The sequence below is a fragment of the Apteryx mantelli genome, chromosome 1 (genome assembly GCF_036417845.1).
Source record: "Apteryx mantelli isolate bAptMan1 chromosome 1, bAptMan1.hap1, whole genome shotgun sequence".
NCBI lineage: Eukaryota > Metazoa > Chordata > Aves > Apterygiformes > Apterygidae > Apteryx > Apteryx mantelli.
In genome coordinates, this window is record NC_089978.1 from 131,825,820 (window position 1) to 131,846,848 (window position 21,029).

The window sequence follows — 21,029 nt, forward strand, 5'->3', positions numbered from 1 at the left end:
CACATACCTTGGTCTTTCAACCCACCCCCATTACTTCTAAATGAGAACTTCCATCACATGTTCACAATGCAGGCTCTCTAAAGCAATGGCAAATTCTTTTCATAAAACACATAATAACAACTATTACAGTTTTATGAAGACAGTCATAACAGACAGAAGTCTGTCCTCAACGGGAACTAGATCAAGAACAACATGATTCCGGTAGGACCAGAAGTTAACTGTAGTGGCACCTATACAGCAATCTCATTCCAATATGTTTTCTTTCCATTAAACAGCAGGCATGCTATGAAGTATGCTAACAGAAAATCCCACCTTTGATGTACCTCAGCATTTAAGGGCCTTGTATGAATTTACAGAACTTAAGCAAGCAGGTACTATGCTCACAGCTCCTCAGCTGTGAGCACAGGGCTAACATTGGTCTATGAAGGTGTAAATCTGCTGAAACTCCAGACTCCGACCGTGCTCTCATGAAGAAACTGGATAATCTGGTGCAGGAGAACGCTACAAAGCCTGGAGCAACCTCCTCAGCGTGAGCTCAAAGCAGCCCTCTTGCAAAGGTGTGCAGGGCGCACCTTTAGAACTGTGATTCGGGGATTATGCCCCTTTCCCTCTCCCCTTCCCCAAAAAAGGGCACTGGAGCTGCCTCAGCTCACGGGAAGCCCCCCCTCACCTAGCACCCCTCTTCCCTACGCTGGGCCCACTCGCTGCAACCAGCTGCCCGGGGACTCTCCCTCCCCCCCCCCCCCCGTGCGCCTGCGCCTGCGCCTGCGCCTGCGCTTGCGCCAATGCTCGCAACGGCACACCGCGGCCGTTACGTTTCCGCTTCACTCGCCGGCCGCCGTGGGGGGTGCGGGGTGGCTGCGCGTGCGCCCCTGGCCGGACTGTCGCCCAGCCGCGCTTTCCGGCGCGTGCGCGCCAGCTCCGCCTCGCGCCTCCCGCCCTTTCCTCCTCCTCCGCGAGGGCCCGGCCGTTTCTCTGCGCCCCGCCCCGGGCCGGGCCGGGGATGCGCTGCGCGGCGGCCGCCCGCAGGAGCTGCGCGGCGGGCGGGGAGCGGGATGGAGGTGGAGGAGGCGTTTCCGCTGGTGGGGCAGATGGGGCCCTACCAAGTGTACCTGTGCGTCCTGTTGGCCGTGCTCCTCCAGGTGAGACGCCGCCTCTCACCTTTTTGCCAGGAGTGGGGGGCAGTGCCCTGGCTTATGCGTGGGCGCCCGTGGGGAGACAGGAGGGGGGCGGTCCCCACCCTCACAGCATGGGTGTGCCGTTGGCGGTTGCCGCCTCGAGGAGCGGGTGTGTGTGCCTGTGGTGAGTGCTGCCTGGTGTGAAGGGTGGTGCTGGAGCTCGCTGCCGAGGGCAGCTAGGGGTGGTGGTGATCCCCTGCTCTGGATTTGTCCTGCAGCGGTTTGTTCTGCTCCTGGGGTGAAGGTGACCCCCTTTCCAGAGGCAGAGTGAGCTTATGCAGGGTACAGTTTGGGCAAAAGACTGGTGCTCTCTGTGTCCCCTTGTCTGAGGAGTGGGGAGAGCCGGCCACTTGTCGGATGATGGGCTGGTTGGAGTGGAAGTAAATTGAGATTTCCATGAGGTAGGCTGAAAGATAGGGGCTTCTGTCAGAGATTCTGATGTGGATCCTACACAACCTAGACTTAGGAGCCTAGTCCAGTGTTTTCTAGGATGTCCATGGATTGTGGAAATGTTCAAAAAGCTTGAGGTGGTAACTGGCAGCTCTGTGTGCAGAAACTGTCATCTAATCTGCTGATAAGCAGTGACTGCACTGGTACTCTGATTTGCTTTGACTTAGCTCTTAGGAGAGTTTTCAGTGGGCCTCTACACCAGGCATTTGGGTGAGGCTTTGCTTTTCTTGGGCAGTCAGGTATGTATTTTTATGTTGCTGTGAGATTCAAAACTGGAATATTTGTAGTTCGGTGATAAAAATGGAGCTCTAGGTAACAGTGGAGTGCTTTAATATTCAGAGACTGCATGACCAAGTCATGTGCTCTGCCACTAGGTCATTCTTTATTTCCTGCTTTGCTTCATCTTTGTGCACATTCCCATAAGAGAGGAAAAAGAAGTTGAGAAGAATATGTGTATCTTCCTAGTCTGGTCTAGGTGTAAGGTATAGTTTGAATTTGACAGAAGTCTGGTTTTACTCCATTTTAACTCTTCAAAAACTTAATTGTAGTGAATGCAACTAGGCTGACTAATACTGAATTACTATTGCTATGGAAATGTACCAGCTGGGACAGAGAAAACTAAACAGCTGCAGAAAAAAGAGGACTTAAGTGTCTTTCCCTCTGACCAATATTTTATATGTAATGAAGAACTTACAGCCATAAGCTGTGAGAGACTGAAAATGTTTTCTCCTGGCAGCTTGGGGACTGACAATTTATCAGAAACTAGGTGGTAAGAAACTTGATAAGGTGCCCCAAAAGTTCAGATCTCCAGTTGTGTCAGTTGTGGAATCCTGTAGTTGTTTGTCATCATAGTTTTGCAACCAGCAAAGACTTTGTACTGTTTCTCTCTCACTTTGTTTTTTTTCTTTAACTGATTTAGGCTTTAACATTAGGCATTGTTTAGAGCTGGTTCTGCTGGAAAACTGGCTATACAGCTTGTATGATATCTATTGACTCCCTAACCTCAAGTCTTCAGGTCTTTTTCTTTAAGTGCTGGTCATGTTCTGAAACAAACTGCAACCAGGACAAGTGCTCTGTATTCCTGGAGTTTTCAATAGTATGACTGAATTATTTTGTAATACTTTTTTTTTTTTAGTGGATTAACTTGCATTTTTGATGGGAGAATTAAGTAGAAATATCTTTATAAATACATTTATAATTCCAATTAACTGTGAAGAAACAAGGGGAACAGGTGCAGGTCTGTTCTTCTTTTTGTGCTATCTTTAATACTTGAACTTTACTGATGATTATCATCCCTTGACTGATGTGTTTTGTATGCTTCAAATCCATTTAGGCACTGGAGTTTGTAAGAGTTTTAGATACGAAGCTTGTTGTCTTTCAGTCAGTGAATAGATTTTGACTTATACAACTGGTTTCTGCTTGGGTGGTTGATTGCTTTCTGCATTCCTTTAATGGTGCCAAGTTACATAATGTGTCACCAGGATGTGCTAGAGCAAGACTGAAGGCAGGTGCCATGACTGGTGTTAGCCTTCGGTCTGCTTTATCATCAGTCTTTGAAGGATGAACCCAAAGTGAAGTAATCTGTTTGGTGTGTGTGACGTGGAATTAGGTAATCATGGTCTCCTATCCCTTTACTGGATTAAATGTAGCATCTGGCTGGTGAATGAAAACTCCTGTTGATCTCTGTTGCTGGCTCTGCCACTTACCTACTAGTCCAATTTACTGCTTGTTTCTCTGTCTCCTCTTCCCACATGCTCCCTCAGCTTCCTTGTGCATTTGCATTGGCATATTTACATCAAAACATTTCTATCTTTTAAAGATAAGAGTACCATGGGGATTAAACTATTTTTGTCTTCACCCTTACAAATCCCTTTGGCTCTAATGTGAATATACTGAGTTTAGATTCTATGCTTCCTCCTAAGATTTGCTACAACTTTTCTGCTTTTCTTGTAGGCTTTTGTGCTTTTCTCATCTCTGGATACTTCTGATCTATTGACTTCCAGACTCCTTTTATAGTTATTTTTCCTTATCTTCCAGTGTCTTTCTACTCTTCCATTTAAGTTTCTACAGTATACTACTACTACTACTATGTGGCCTTACTTGATTGATATGCCAGAATAAAGTCTTCATATTTGATCTCTGAATTTCAACTGTGAACCTAGTGTAGCTCACAGAACTTCTTTGAGACAAATTGTACCAAACATTCATGTCTGTATGGGTGAAACTTAGCAAATGACAGCTTTCATGTGGGCTTGAGTGAACTGCTGCTAGACCTATGGGTCAAGCTTAGTGACACTCTGGCAGAAAAAACTCAAGGTTGCCTGCAGTCTTGTCTACAGGGGAGTTAAAGAGCTTGGATGCATCTGCATTAGAACAAATGGAAAAATGTTTTTGCATGTAGTCAATGTAAAATTAGCTTAAGTACAAGTCTTGCAGTCTGCTGTATTTCACCTTTGCAAGGTATTTTCACTTCTTCACTATTGTATTGTTTCTGCATTACCTGCTGCTGTTATTCATTAACTTGTTGAAATGGCTACTGCATTAGGCTATCTCTGGTTTAGTCAGTACCACCATAATGTGACTTTGGAGGATTTGGGGGAATGTTGTGTAGCAGTGGTTGCTAACTTTTTAATGGAGTGATGATAGCTAATGCAGAGAAACAGTTTCCTGAAAAGATACCAATGAATGTTCTAAAATCTATGGAACTACTCAAAGACCAAACTTACCTTATTTTGGGAATGTGGGGCCAGGCTAATGATATGAATTTGAGGCTCTATTAGTCCATTATTTCCAGTGTATCTTTTTTTTTAAAGGTGAGGGAGAAATAAAGGGAGCTGATAATTTTTAAAATAGCATCTACTTTACTTTGACTGAGCTGCTAATAGTTGCTTGACACTTATTGATTACTAGAGGTTACTCAATACCCTTTGAAGAAACAGTATTAAAAACACTGAGTTTTCCTTCCCAGAACGGTGTGTCATTTGATGTTCATGTTTAACACATACGAAGCAACATTAAGTGAAGTCTCTCATCTTGATCAGATGCTTGAGTGCACAGGCATATTAAAGAATGTTTCTTGGTCTCTTGTGACTCAACATATATAGCTGAAGGTGATTTTCACTGGCTTGTGAACCTGACTTACAGGAGTGCTGGAGTCCAAACTGAACCTCTCACAGAAATCTGAGAACGGAAATGTTGCTACTATGCCTTTGTTAAAAGGCTTCTTAAAACCTTCTAGAGTTTAAGAGGGGGGTCTTGTCTACAAACTGAAAAAGCCTTTGCCTAAAGTTAGGTAGCATGTGCATTGTACAGTGCTATGGATGATTACCTAGGGTGTTGTTTCTCCCCAGCATGGGGAATTATCACTACCTGGCAGGAAGTTGGAAAAATAGTTAAGATAATAAATCAAGTTCCTTGAAGAAGAATAGTTCATTTTGACTAAAGGCGAAGGCATTCTTGATGCAGTACAGCCTAATAAGAGATGCTGCTACCATCCCTTTTCTATTGGCAGTAAGATCTTGTATGATTTCTGTCATTAAAATATCCAAGTGGAGGAAGCTACTCTTTATTCAGCTCATCTGCACAGCTTTTTTGAGGAAAGCAGATACTAGGACATGTGGCCACAGTAAAGTAGGTTCTTCCTGAATCTTTAGAAGTAATGCAAAAGGAATAGTGTCTGCCTGTCTTCAGATAGCATGCAGGTGTAATCCCATACACAGGCTTTTAAATTCTTTTCCTTGATGTAATACTTCTTATCCCCCCCCCCCCCAAATTCTACATCTTAAATGGCACAAGACACTACTCTGTAGTTGTAATGACAGCAACAAAATATTTTGACAGTGAGTCTTCTTTTAATGATTATATTTGCTTGAGTCTGTTATGCTGTTCTTTGAACTAGTTAGAATTCATCATAAATTAGTACAGCTTACTGTCAGTCTTTGATGGGGTATAATAATTATGTTTGTGCCTGAATAGAAAGTACAAAACAACAAATCGGAATTGTGATGAACAGTTTAAAACGAAGGAAAGAGATTGGTATTATATGATTTGCATTACAACTACTAGCCCAGGGTGCTGGGGTGCTTCATCAGGATACACTATTTACCTAATCCAAGTTACTTGCACTATAACTTAGACATAATTCAACTACAGGAATCTGCGTGGTATGTAATCAAAATGGCAAATACAAAAATGGCTTCACAGAATTGCTGTGTAACCTTCTTTCCCTTTCTGATTACCTCAGTGTTTGGCTCTCATTTTTCTTCATATTTTGTGATGAAGTAAAAGTTTTAAGTCCCCTTGTGACTGCTTCTCAAAAACAGTTGCACAGTATGTGCTTCAGACATCTGCAGCCACTTATACAGAGATGGTTTCATATGTGGCATGAATACAAACAGATATACTATGGAGTCCCAATTTTTATTTCTTGAGATAAGCTTCTTATTTCCATGTCTTCTCATGAACTGTATCTTATTCAAAGTATGTTTATACTCAAGAATCATGTTGCTTTAGAGCGATTGCAACTGTGTTTGAATATAATTCTTTGTTCTGGTATAGCTTATTCTTGTTTGGGAAGAAAAATAAACTAGGCCATTATACGTACCTAAAATAATTAGGGTATGCAGTTATTCATTTACTTGATGCTCCTATCTGAAAGCTGGGAGAACTTCTAAGTGAAGAGCAGTCCTACTGTATGCTTAAGTGTGGAAAAAATCTTCTGTGGAAAAAGCTCATAGTTCTTTGGTCATATGTTACCTTTCATTTCATGTGTAATGAATTAGATGCTAGTCAAGACTCCCTGGTGTAAAACTGATTGTGTCCCATATAAAATGGGAATGAAAAGAAGACAGAAATGTTTAGGGATTGACCTTAGGTAAATAAAACATATTTGCCAGAGGAACCAGAAATTTAGCCAAGATCCCATGTGTTCTGTCTTTCTGTAATTCTTTAAGATCCTTAACTGTTCCTTAAAAGAAACAATTGCTCATCTTTTCTCACATTATAGTTATAGCCTTGAAAATTTGAGTGCAGCTGATGCAGACATTGTCTTATATTCTGCAGAAAATCTGAAATAATAATGCTGAGTTGTGACCTGCTTCATTAGCAATGGGGTTCTTAACTCTCAGATATAACACAGAAGTTTTAAACTCTAATAACTGTTTCCTTACTGATTAATTTTAAACAGCTAACTTGCTATCAGTTTCCCTAAAATAATTCTGTCTTAAGTGGGGGAAAAAATGGCTTAAATTTCTTCTCAGCTGCCTACAAAGTAATCTTGAGGAAAGATGTATATGTGTCTTAAACCAAATCAGTGCACCATCCACACAGCTAGGCTTTAAACCTGTGCTTACAAGCATGGGGAAAGTATGGTCAAAGCACAGCTTGAGGTATAGAAGAAATGAGCTGCATCTTTAAAGAAGTTCCCTCCTTTAGCTGCATCTTAACTACAAAGCACATATAATTGAACTCATATTTTTAAGTGATTCTATGTGTCGGCCCGCAATTCCCAAGACTTCTTGATCTTCTAATGTTTACTTTGTACTCTTTGCTACTGAAACCACTTGTTCTATATATGCATGTATCAATATAAGACATCTAGTTGGCTTTCACACCTTTATTGATTTGTGTGCAGTTCAGTCCTAGAAGATGCCTATTCAATGTGCTGTTCAAAGACCTTGCTAGAATTCTTGCTGATTGCTTTCAAGAATACAGCAAGAAGCATGAGGTTTTTCAGAGAAACACACAAAGGTGGACGTCCTGAAGGCCCGGCAACAGAGAGGAGCAAGCAAATTGCTGTGCCTATCCAAAAAAAAAAAAAAAATCTCAAAAATAAGAAGGCTGCCCTGCTACAAGCCAATGACACCAGCTGCAAGTCTGACAACTCTCTACCTACCATCACATCCTATACCTTTCATTCTCTACCAGCACTCCAACTACAGAGGATGTGCTACTGTGTGACAAGCTTCTCAACAGGGGTGATTTGATTTTTCTAGAGTGGAGATGATGTGAGAAGTAACCATGCTGTGAAAAGTGAAGATGGAAAGAACTCAGTCTGGGGCTGTTTACTGCAGCCATGGCTGAAGCCCATGCTTTTGGGATGTCTTTTAAAGAACTGCCCAGGAGCCACTGTGGCAGTGGTAGCTGGCATCTTTATAGTAAATATGGGAAAAACGTATGGGGAGATGCTTTCAGATTATGAACAATAAAGTTATTGCTACATAGGGAATTTTGTGCGGTGGGATGGAGTTTAGCTTCAGTGGCAAATTCTATTGAAACAATCAGTCTAGCCAGTCTGTTTTCTGAGCACCTTCAGAAGACAAGCCTGAGAATTAACAGGCATAATTGTACTTGTTATTAAAGATTACGGATTTAAAATATTTTGTGACACACAATCTTCCTTTCCATCTTCCCTGCCCATGTGTGCGCACAATCTTTCTAATTTTACTGTGATCTGTAGGCAATAGATTACCTGTATTTTTCCACTAGGGAGCCACATCATCAGTGCTCTCCTCGCTGACATTCCCTCCAGCCTAGAGGTGCCAATTTTCTTTTCTCTCAGATGATTTAACTGGTATATGTGTAGTTTAACTCAGATAATTGTTTCCAACTTGCATGTGATTGTTTATTTTTGACCCAAATAAAGTTTTGTGTACTCAGATACTTTTTCTAGCTTACTACACCTTTCAATTTGTGATGGACTGTTCAGTTACTTATGATTTTAAAAAAAATAGAGCTTGGAGCTTTTCAGTCTTTTTCAATTTGCAGACTCCTACAGGCTTCTCACTGAAGATGTTGGATTCTTGTGCAGTAAATTTAAGACTGCTAACAGTTGTGTTTCTTAGTTTTTACAGAACTTTTAAAAGTATTTCAGGGACTTCCTGGGGCCTGTGGACTACAGGTTGAAAACCACTGGTTTAGAAAGGGAACACCACCAAAAATGTGAAAAATTGTTCTGTTTGTTCTGGAATATCATGTTGGTCTGAAATAGCAATAAATCTGAGACTTTAATTTAGATCCAGTTGCTGCCCTTGGGCAAGTCCTTAAAATGTTTAAGTAAAAGAAAGCGGCTGATAGAAATGTCAGCAATGTCTTTTGGCCTGGATCTTAAACAGTAGAAAGTTCTGAAGTGATCAGTATCTGCTTTTATTGCATCTTTTTATAAGGTTAAATACTTTAGTTATTTGGTAGAGAGAAGGTCCTAGCAAGCAAAAAAACCTTGCTCTTCTCATAGCTTTAGTAGAACTCTATCTTTTAGATCAAGATGCTGTCTCAATATTCTTTGGCAGGGTCCCAAACCAGCATGCTGAGAAAGACGAGAACTTTGATCTCTTATGATACTGACTGCAACTTGCAGATGTTGATTGCCAAAGCAGGCTGGAAGATACGGAGAGGAAGAGGGACAAAGATGAAATGCAGACTTAAGAATGATCATGCTTGTGGACACAGGACTTAAGTCTGCCTGATACCTACTAGCCTGCGATTCCTGCTTCTATACCAGCAGTTGCTGATTTTTCTTCATGTTATCCTATACTTTCATTGAGAATTCAGCCCTGGGTTGGTTGGTAGTCTAATCATGAACTGGAATAAGAATATCTGGCACACTTGTGCTTTGCATTCCTATAAATCCTTATTTACCTAAGAACAGCGGAGTGGCACTTCCAACATAGTATTGATGAAGCTGTATACCCTGTGTTCAACTGCAGAGTCTTGGCACTTGGTTGAACAGTACTGCAACTTAACTTTCTTGAGTATTCAGGTTCAAGCAGCTGTAATGTTTATAGTGTTCCATAATTTTGATTCTTGGTTCTTGTTTGTCAGTTTGCTTCTCTAACTTATCACTGTGTGAGCATTTGGCAGCAAAGCATTGGAGGATTGCATTCAGATATTTTAATAAACCATTTAAGTATTCTTTATGCCTTTTGTTTTTAAAGGGCAAATAAATAATACTTTATATCATAATTTCTGTCAATTTGTTATGCAAGATTCAGTTTATTTCTCTTCCTTGGAGTCAGTATCAGGGGCCTGTCCCAGACCTCCCAGCTGCTGTATATGAGCCCATGCTAGGCAGATATGTTTGCCTTTTTTTAAGTGCTGTTGCACATAATCCAGCATGCTCTGAAAATGCAAATGCTTTTGGCTGCATTAGCTTAAACAGTCCTGGAAGCAGTTTTGACCTCACTTTCAGTCTACCAGCATGCAGTCAGCTGCTGTGCCAACTGTTTAAATATATAATAAACCTTCTGTTAATTTCTGTCACTGAACTTAATGTCTTGTAGGGCAAGGTTGTGACTTTTTTTTCAGGTTGATTTAAGTATTCTCTTTATAATGTGTCAGAAGGCCTACTTCTCCAATTTAAATCTCCTTAGAAAATCCCAGGTCTCCTTAACATTGTGTGTTGCCTATACTTCCTATGTTAATTTGAAGAAATCTGCCATTATGGTCACCTTTAATGGCTCTGTGGTAGGTAGCATTCTAGGTGTTGATTTATTCAACGGGCTGGTATAGCACAGTGTGAGAATCCTATCAAGCTCTTCTCAATCCTGTAAGTTGTTTCTTCCATCCCTTAGTCAACTTTATTGATAATTGTCTTGAAGGTTTTTGCTTCAGTACAAGAGTGACAGCTGACTTTTTAACAGGTTATCTGTGTATCTGTAGCATGCTGTTTATCTAAAGCATGCCAGGTAACAATAGCAACCTGCTGCTTGATGGTAGATTTTCTTATTTGTATATTATGGTGCTTGGGAGAAGAGAGTGCTGGGGAAGAAGCTCATGCTATTGGAACAGTTTCATGAAGTCTGCATATTCAGAGTTAGATCCACTCCTGATCGTGTGTGAGGAACATTGGTTTGTACCAGCAGAACCAGCTGTGACTAGTGTGGAACTCTGTCTCTTTTTTTTTCTTTTTTCCCCCCTTTGTCACCATGTCCATTCCAGCCTTTGTTTTGCTCGCCAGATATAAGCAGACTCTGGCATACCCTTTTGTCTTGTGTTCATTAACAATAATTGAGAAGCCCAAATGGCAACAATTTACCTCGAAATATTGGATCTCTAGGATGACACTAGTGATAAAAGTGCAGAGCTAGAAGTACTCCACTAAATTTTGCCAGTAAAGATCACTTCTCTGCCCAGTATGCATAAGGGAAGTGCAGAGTCCTGTACCTAGGGAGGAATAACCCCATGCACCAGTACAGGCTGGGGGCTGACCTGCTATAAAGCAGCTCTGCAGAGAAGGACCTGGGGATCCCGGTGGACAAGTTGACAACAAGCCAGCAATGTGCCCTTGTGGCAAAGAAGGCCAATGGTATCCTGGGCTGCATTAGGAAGAGCATTGCCAGCAGGTTGAGGGAGGTGATCCTTCCCCTCTACTCAACCCTGGTGAGGCCACGTCTGGAGTGCTGGATCCAGTTCTGGGCTCCCTAGTACTAGACAGATATGGAGATACTGGAGCAAGTCCAGCGAAGGGCTACTAAGATGATTAAGGGACTGGAGCATCTCTCCTGTGAAGAAAAGCTAAGAGAGCTGGGACTGTTCAGCCTGGAGAAAAGACGACTGAGGGTGGATCTTATCTGAAATATCCAAAGGGAGGGTGTACAGAAGATGGGGCCAAACTCTTTCCAGTGGTGCCCAGCGATAGGATGAGAGGCAATGGGCACAAACTGAAACACAGGAAGTCCCATCTGAACATGAGGAAAGACTTTTTCACTGTGAGAGTGACTGAGCACTGGAACGGGTTGCCTAGAGAGGCTGTGGAGTCTCCATCCTTGGAGATATTCAAAAGCCATCTGGATAGGGTCCTGGGTAATGTGCTCTGGGTGACCCTGCTTGAGCAGGGGGGTTGAACTAGATGATTTCCAGAGGTCCATTCCAACCTCAACTATTCTGTGATTTTGACAAAAATGAGCAGTGGTGGGTTTTGGGGTTTTGTTTTTTTGTTTTTTTGTTGTTGTTTTGTTTTTTGGGTTTTTTTTGTGATATACTACAAACCAATTCTTAAAGCAACTTGAACTGATGAGGTAAGAACCTAGATATCCATCCTACAATGCTAGCACCAGTGTTAACATGTTTCATCATCATTAGGCATGCAGAAGTACAGGTAGTGTAGATGTGTAGTGTTCCAATAGGCCTATAAAGCAGAGATTTATATACACAGGAGTTGGGTACTGTTTGGGCAGTCTTTGCAGAAAACTTGTACAGTAGAGTTGTTTGCTCTTAAGAAAGAGATCCAAATTTGTGCCTGTGATGATGGGAAGTAAAACAGACCTGGTCTGTGTACATACTGTTTGGTGGCAACAGCCCACAGGCTAAATAGCATGTGTGTGCTGGCTGGCCTGTCTGAACCCAAGAAGTGACAAACCCCTACAGCTGCTACTGCCCACCAACACTGATACTGAGCACAGAATAGAGTTGAGGTATGTGTGTTTGGGACAGAGAAGAAGGCTAGGCAAGGGAAACTAAGGGGTTGTTAGGCACAAACCTGTAAGAAATAAGGCTCTGTGAGTTGTGGTTTGCTGTACGATTTGAAGATTTCAATGTAGATGTTGAACATCTAGAATAAAGCTATGTATGAGCTTGGACAGACCTTTGACTTTTTTGTGGATTCTGGAGTCCTACACTTCATGTTTAAAATACTTCAAGTTGAGTAGGATTTCTCAGCTTCTGTAGAGAAACCCTAAGTTCTTTCAAAATGTGTGGAATCTTAGATCTCTTCACATAGATTTAAAAGAGTTGAACCAAATTTGTGAGAGCTGAAGTAGAAGTTAGAGAAGTTGCAATTGTTGTAGCAGCCATGAATCTTCATGATTTGCACATCCTGTTTAAAACGTTACTAAATGTTCTTATACGTTGTTACAGACAGGTTAGTTGCACAACCTTTCTTTTCATACATCTTTGGTTTCCAGGTTTTATTCACAATATGTTCTTATTCTCTCATTGCACAGGTAGTGAGCAACAATGGTTACCTTCTTCATGGAAATATTTCCTATCGGAATGGATTTAGGGGGTTGTTAAACCATCTAAGAGATTACATCGTGTTTTCCACTCATGGTGTTTCTTCACTTTGTAATGACAACACAGTTTTTCCTTCGATCTTGTGGTGTTCTCTCTTATTATGCTACCAAGAGGAGAAAGATATTTTGGTGGAAGAGCATGTTGTCAGCAGCAGATATTAACTTTGCAACGTGAAGATGTTTCAGGGCCTTTCTGCATAAAAGTTATTCCAGGGGGAAAGAAAACACATGGATTTAAAGGCAGATCACCCTTCTGGAATAACTCAGTGCTGATGAGATCATCTGTCTTTCAAAAATAAGGAGGGCCTTCAGTTTTTCAGCTGCTTGTCACAAGTTCAGAAGAAATGACTTTTATCCTAAAACGTAGCCATCTCTTCATCATAGACTTCTACTATAGCAAGGCCATTCATTGCTCTTTCTAAATTTCTGTCTTTCCTCAAGGTGCAGTTTTAATACTTCTGTGCTTGGAAGGTCAGATGTTAGTGGCTTACTCATTTTGTTCAGCAGTACATGTTTCAGCTGATATTTGTCTAGAATGACAGGGCTGGTTGTGAGTTGCTGATGAGCTGATTAAAAAGAGTGAAAGCGCTTCGTAACAGAACTGCTTTCATTCTTTTTTGTGTTTCATGATGGTCAACGTAAGTCTAAAAGTTTCTTAAAGGATTTTTTTAGTATGTGTTTTCATTATACATAAATGAAATTATTAAAGCTTTTTTCCTTCTTCCATTGCTTATTAGGGGGTCTCAGTTTTTCTTGGAACTCGTCTGTTAGGAAAACAAACACCAAGAAAGACAGTCAAGATATTCTAGGCATTTCTGTTAATACTCATTTTAAAATGTTAATTCTTTAAGTTAATTTCAAAAACTACTAATGAAATAGAGATGAGTCACTAAAATTCCCTCTACTTAGCTGGGAGAGTGAAAGCTTTCAAGCTATTTAGATGTTGCCTTTCAATAAATCTCTGCACACCGTAGACTTCTAAAATAGACAGACCATAAAACCTTAACCTACAAAGAACAGAAACAAGCAGGAGAAACTTAAACCAGACTAATAAAACTCTCAGCTTTGCTTCATCTGTGACAGAAAAGGGATGTGAGTTGCTGCCTTTTCCCCCTCTGCTTGGCATTCATCTTGATTAATATAGATCAGTGCTGGGAATTCTTTGGGGAGCCATTAACATCCATGTAGAGCCAATTAAAATGTTATATGAATAGAAGGTATACATTAAATGACATAAATTTGATTGGACTTGTACTATATGGATTATAGAACAAATGAAAAATAAAAGGCTTTGTTTTTGCCACTGTACATATAATGTCACCATTTTATACCTTATAAAATTGTTATATAATATTTCTATTCTGATTTGATAGCATTTTATACTGATCACTAATCTAAACTATTATATTATTGCTAAGCACAAGCATTTAGAATTCTTAAGGGAGGATCCTCCAGATTTGTTAACAACCCCCTGCCCTTTTATTTGGATGTTAAAAATTACATTCTGCTTTTTTTTTTAAGTGTAGTGTTTACTTGTTTATGTTTTTAAGAACACTTCTAGAAACTGTTTCTGGTCTTCAGAATTGTAAATAAAAATTGCAGCCTTTATGTAATTCCACAATTCCAGGATTCAGATTTGTAAGGATAGGTGTGGACGTAGGTGGGTTTTTTAGGTGAATGGTGGGCAGGGCTTGGGGGGGGGGTTGTTTGTTTTGTTTTTGTTTTTGTTTTTCAATGAAATGAAAAGGGTTTATCACACCCAGGAACCCAAGGCAGATGATTACCAGGTAAAAGCAGTCTTGTGACAGTAATGACTCCAGTGAGCTTGAATATACAAGGATACTATTTGATAACATGAAAAAGTGTCTCCATCTTCATACATTTTTTCCAATTCAACAGCTCAGTTGAAAGTGTTTTTATTATTGTTCTCTCCTTGCTTGCTGCAGCCACTAGGAAGCTTGAGGCTGAATTTTTTTTTATTAAAAAAAATGTTTGTATTGTTTCTTTGTGTGCCTGCAATTGTTTATTTTTGGATTGAGTCTTCTGTAGCTGAGGTAGGTTTCACTTAGAGCAGAAATGGAAAAGTAGGTGTTATGCTTTGTTTCTCTAAACCAAATGTCTTGAAGATTTCATTTCCTGAACTATTTCAAAAATACATTTGTTATTTCACAAGATAGAACAAGGATGTTATCGCTTAGTCCTGACGCAGAATTGTCTGAGCTAGTGAGAGCACAGGGATGCACCACAGATCATGACCTGTAATTCTCATTTCTCCTGTGTTCTTGAGACTGCTGTGACCACACAGCCCTAGCAACATGGCCACTCTGCTTTGCACTCCTCTTTCCCCATGTAGTCTTAGTCATAGCCTTCATTCCCAGGTGAAGTCTTTTACTTTTCATCTTTATCTATTTTAAAAGTTGTTCTTCAGCTTAAACAATGATATAAATGACAGATCTGTGTTTCTTCTTCCAAATCCCTTTTGAATTTCAATAACTTCATATTAAAAAGTTGGAAAGAAAATGAACTTCTGAAATACTTATTTACCTCCTGCCACTGCAATAGGAGCTTATCATGTACAGTACATAAAGGAGCTGATGGACAGAAAATGCTTTTGTGCAATAACTCAAGTCTGTATGTTAACTTAGTAATAATTCTCTTTTAGACCGGGGTGTAACTGACTGCTCAGCTGTTGTACAGAACCGAACAGGAGTACTTAGTTTTGCTTACAGCAGAATTCCGAGATTCTCTTTACATTCTCCTGAGTTTGGAGAATTATCTATTGTGTGGCAGCCTTTTGAGAGAATACATTTCAGAGAAGCACACTCTTCTCAAGAAGAAACAAAGGAGATGTGGGGAGCAGAATGAGGGATATATCCAGAAGGAGGCAGCTGGAATGGGGCTTGGGGAATGAAGTGACATGGCCAAGGTTTTGTCATGGAGGAAGTAGCCCACGAAGCAACAGGATCCTTTTCTTGTCAGGAGCTACCGAGCAGAGTTACTGTCTCTCAGTGAGGGCCTGAGACAAGATGCAGTTTTATTTGGTGAATGGGTGTTTCTGTATTGCTACCAACAACTTCTTTTCTGTCTCAGAAGACTTTAATCATTGGTTTTCTATTGTAGAACTCATGGGACTTCTATTGTTAAAAGAAGTCTAAAACACTGGGGTTTAAGATGGAGATGTAACAGTCTAGACTGTTAAAAGAGCAGTGGCCTGTGAGTGTTCTGAGCAAGCAGTAGTGACCCTGCTCTAGACCAGGTTAGAAATACCTGGATTTCCAGTAGGTTTGTTTGTTTTCTCCTAAACAAAAACAGCTGTTAATGATTGTATATACATTGTGTATATATATGCACATATAGGCACATTCATATATGCTTTTTTTTTTTTTTTTAAGAGTGAAACATGTTCACAGAAGATAACAAATGGGAAAGAGTTAATATTAGCGAAACTGGTAAAGATTAGATATGAAACACTGAGGAGAAGATCTGTTCAAATATCATATTAAAGAAATGAACAACTGGGGTGGAGGGAGAGGATATAACTGGAGAGTAATATACTTGCATTAAAGTATAGTACTGGTATAGTGCTGGTATGTTAGTACAACTTTCCATGCACCCAGGCACTTCACTGGTCATGGGTGGGAGCTGAGACCTCTGATTATGAGAGAAAGGTGTCAGGAGGAAGAGTTCCTTTCTCAAATGATCCATGCCTTAAAAAGTGTAATAACCACTGGGCTGAAGTTGTGATTCTTTAGTATGTGATATTTGACAGATGGGGACTAGACAGAGCATCTTGTAGTAGTAGAAGGAGAATATAAAGTAGGATTCTGTTATAATACTGATTTGATCTGACTGTAGAGGAAACACTGTTTGTTTGGATGTATGTTTAGTATCTTTGATGTTTGCGTGTTTCATTCCAGCTCTACGTGGCCACTGAAGCCATCCTCATTGCACTGGTGGGGGCAACTCCTCCCTACCACTGGGATCTCGAAGAGCTTTTGGCTAATCAGAGCCATAGCAACCAGTCAGTGAGTGAGCAGAGAGCCTTTGGGGAATGGCTTCTGACTGCCAATGGCAGTGAGGTTCATAAGCACGTACACTTCAGCAGCAGCTTCACATCAATAGCCTCTGAGGTAAGAATGAAACATGTTTCACTGCATCATGTGCGAGTAAAATATCTCATGGGGTGAGGTGTAGGGGGACTTTCACTACCACTGCGTCTTTCTTCCATATAGATGCATGTTTTGGTTAGCAAATGAAACAGGTGCTATAGTCCAAGTAGAGAACAGGTAAAATTTATTCTAACACTTACTGGCAACAAAGAACTAACTCTGTTTTGATATGTAGATCTTGACCATGTGGTTCTTCTCTGAAACTTTCGACCTTTTGCATGTGGGAGTTGCATATTGAATGCTGTAGCCTCGTTCCAGAACTGTGCTGGAATTGTGTCATTGTATTAATGCATTCGAAATCCTATACAGAGCATGAGTTCTTTCTGGCCACCTTTTGCCATTCCCTTAAGGTCAGATGCATGCAGTGCATCCATCATGCAGTTGGCAAGCAGTGGAGGAAGTGGAGAGGAAGTGTTTTTTGCAGTTTTTTTGCAGCTCCAGTTATGGGGAGCAGCATGGGGGTGGGGAGTTGGATAGACAAAATAACCACCTCCATCCTATCCCAGAGCAAACTTTGTCTTTTATAAGTGTGGCCTCTGTGTTTTGTAGGTGTCCTTCTTTGTGGTCTAGCCACAGTCCCTAGAGAAATTATTCTAGCTTCTGCACTGTGATGTATGCAACACCTGCCCTTCTTGGAGCCTTCAAAATCTTTTAATGTTAAATTGTCCTGTGCAAGAGCCCTATCTGAATGCATCTGTTATAAGACTGAAAGTGTACTACCATTTGAAAATTCATGGGCCTTGTCTCTAGGCATTACTGCTATTTGAACTAGCCCTGTAAAGTACTCAAACTTTATTAGTGATGAGAACAGTAAGAAAAACTGCCAGTTTTGGAATAGAACCAAACAGTTGTGTACAATAGCCATTGGTTCTTATTCCTGGTAAGAAAGAGAATGAGTATTTATGCCTCCATTGAATTTAAAAGCCTAATGGATGGCAGGGTTTTTTTAAGCATAACTTCAAGCCAATTCTCAGTAAGGTTTTAAAATCTTCTCTGGGTTTGGGGGTGTTTCTTTTGCTTTGTTTTTTCCAGGAATCTTATTCTCTTCAACTTGACAAGTTCAAATATGTTTGTGGAGCCTAGTACTGTTTTAGGACATAAATTTTGAAAAGTTTCTTGTGTGCTTTAGTTGCATGGATGTGAAACATAGGTAAAGAACAAAATTTAATTGAAAAATACATAGTCTTTTTAAAAATTTACATCCCGAGCATCTTGTATGTTTGGGAACTTCAAAGTAAAATCTACACTTTTCAGTAAAGGCCCATGTTTATGAAATCCTGTTGCCTCTCCCGTATCCCACTGTTAAAATATGCTTTGTTCAGAATTCACTAGTTGAGTGTGTTGTATATTTGGAAGCTGTTATGTTGCTAATTACAAACATTTTGTGTATTTTTTTCAAAAACAATCTGATTTTATTTTTGGAGTATCTGATCAACATCCTATTTCATGGCTGATTTTTAAGGAAGGGTTTTTTTCTACATTAGAGGAGCATATTCTTAAAGCTTCTCTTGTAGCATCACTTACTAATGCAACCACTGGAAATTTATTCAGAGAAATATTCTGATGTAATAATGCTCAATTTATGAGCTCTTCTGAATTTGTACAACATGCTTTATATACAAGAGAAAAGCCTTGAGTCCTTCGAAGGGCTTCTAGCCGTTGAAATAAACTCACAGGATGAATTTTGCTTAACTATAAGCAAATTTATCCCTGGATCTCTGAATAGTTCAGAAAATACCTAACATCGCTGAGTTGCAGTGTTGGCAGCCTTCTTTAACATTTATACCAAAAATTAGGGCATGATTCATGTAGCTATTATAAACTGATCATGTTTCAAGATAAAATTATTCTCATCCTATGCTATTGTTATAGAAATATATTTTTCTGAGAGTTGTTTTTTAAATCTAGGGAGACTTCAAAAACTGATCTTTTTGGTCACGTGGTTAGTTTTAGAGCTGAATTTTGTCAGAGTCTTGATGCTTTATGGCCACATTATTCACTGTATCAGTAAACACCTCACCATTTAAGTGACAATTCAAAACGAAGCATTTATGGGGTTAGGCAAGTTATTTTCATGGTGCTTCTGAAGGATTTTGTTTTGTTAGCTGTCTAATCTTGGTCAGCTTTAATTGCTTGGCTCTGCTCCTCATGGTGAGATAGTTTATTACTGAGTTTTGAAATCATATGAGTTTTGCTAGAAAGGATATCTAATGGGGTTTTGATGGGGGAAGAGAAGGTTATGAGAAGGAGATTACAGGATGTTGTTGCAGGGAATATGATATAATCATCAGCTTACCTGCACAGGAAGAAATATTGGGTGTCACTAAAAAATAACAGCATTCCACGAGGATTCTATTCTTGAGTTCAGAATCAAAGGCTGTGGATGATCTGGGGGAACTGTGCAATTGGTTAATACCCCCAGTGAGTCTGAAAGACAGAAGTGTTTCAGTGGCTGTTATTTTATTGATCAAATGTAATGCTTAGGGGATTTAGGCAAAGTTTGATGTTCTTTAAAGTGTGTCATGCCCTTCCAAGTATTAGCTGTTTGTGAACCTCTAGGACTTCAGTTAATGCTCCTTTTATTTCTCCATCCAGTGGTTTTTAATTGGCAACACATCGTACAAAGTCAGTGCTGCCAGTTCTTTCTTCTTCAGTGGTGTGTTTGTTGGCGTAATCTCCTTTGGCCAGCTCTCAGATCGCTTCGGAAGGAAGAAAGTCTATCTCACAGGTAACCAATGCCACCTAACAAAATGGATAAAGTGTTGGTGTCTTGTCTCTGAAGATCAATGGCAAGAGCCCCGTTTCTGCAGAGAGCTTCCTACATAGCACTGAATCATCTGCTGTGATTCTTTTTTTTCTTTTTTTTCTTTTTTCTCCTTCCAGTATACTTGAGGAACATAAGTAAGGGCAAGTAATTAGTATTTGTCTATTTAAATCAGCATCTGAATGTCTAGGAGATGTTCTGGATTTAGGAATTGTACCATAAGGTCTTACACCTTAAAGTTGAGTCCATTTGATGGTTTTCATGCCCATGGGATCTCTGCAGACTAGAGTTAATATTTCTACTAATTTATTATCAATGTTCTTACATGTATGACTTGTTGTTTGTTGTACCTTTTACTCCTGTCTACATGATTTTATTTTTATGTAGTTGGGAGCCTCAATGTGTTTTAAAGTTGATAAGCTTTATTGGTGTCTTCAGACTTAACATTTTCTGGAGCTTCATGTTTTGTGTAGTTTGTAAAGCTGACTTGTTACTCAGTGGATGAGCAGGTGGAATTAAAAAATAAGTAAATAACTTTTTTTTTTAAAAAGCAACCTCATTCATTCAGAACAAGTAAAGGTGGGCCTGTACGTAGTGCCAATGCGCTATGTACTATCCCATGACAGCATTTCTCTTTTGTAGTCTGTACGGGCTGCTTTCCAAGAATGAGGGGAAGTGTTCAGTCATATGTTTAGTCTTTGGCTTCTGTATGGGGATGAATATCAAACCGTCTTAACTGAAGCCACGCAGTAGTTTTGAGGATGTGAAGAATTTTTTGCCATGAAATGAACGCAGGGGTTTAGTACTGTGAATCATGTACCAACAACCACTCATTTTGTGTTCCCCCCTTTTATGACATAGCCTTGCGGTACTTATATTTCTGCCCAAATCTGTGGTAAGTAGCAGTGTTTTATAGTTCAGTGTGATTACTTAGGACAGATGTCACTGAACATCAAGTAAAGACACTGATGAATGCTTCTGTTTATCTTCAGATACTCTTCTGAACTGAAACCTTTTGCCTTGTTTTCCAGGTTTTGCCCTTGACATCCTGTTTGCCATTGCAAATGGATTCTCACCCTCATATGAATTCTTTGCCATCTCTCGCTTCTTGGTAGGGGTGATGAATGGTGGGATGTCACTAGTGGCCTTTGTTCTACTGAATGAGTGTGTGGGTACTGCCTACTGGGCATTAGCAGGTAAGTTTGAGTGACAGTGTTTTTATTGCCAGAATTTATAGATTTCTGTTTTACACACCACTTGAGACACACCAAAGCTAACATAACATTTGCAAATTTAAATCTGCTCCCTGGAGCATATGCGTGACCACAGTCTTTGAGCCCTGCTTTGTTTAATATGAACCTTAGACAAGCACAGCAAATGACTGGGGGGCCTTCAGATTTCTGCATCACTCAAATTGACAAATGTACTTTAGTTGAAGCAAATCCACTGTGCGTGTTACACA

General features: G+C 40.1%; 1 protein-coding gene across 1 annotated transcript in view; it reads left to right on the top strand.

The window, feature by feature from the left end:
- The first annotated feature begins 1,055 nt into the window (after window positions 1-1,055).
- The window catches only part of SLC22A15 (solute carrier family 22 member 15), a 43,778-nt gene continuing 23,804 nt past the window's right edge, over window positions 1,056-21,029 (top strand). The window contains exons 1-4 of the mRNA XM_013950239.2: window positions 1,056-1,142; window positions 16,552-16,764; window positions 19,399-19,531; window positions 20,599-20,763. Coding sequence (XP_013805693.1) covers window positions 1,056-1,142; window positions 16,552-16,764; window positions 19,399-19,531; window positions 20,599-20,763 — 598 coding nt within the window. The remainder of the gene's footprint in view (window positions 1,143-16,551; window positions 16,765-19,398; window positions 19,532-20,598; window positions 20,764-21,029) is intronic.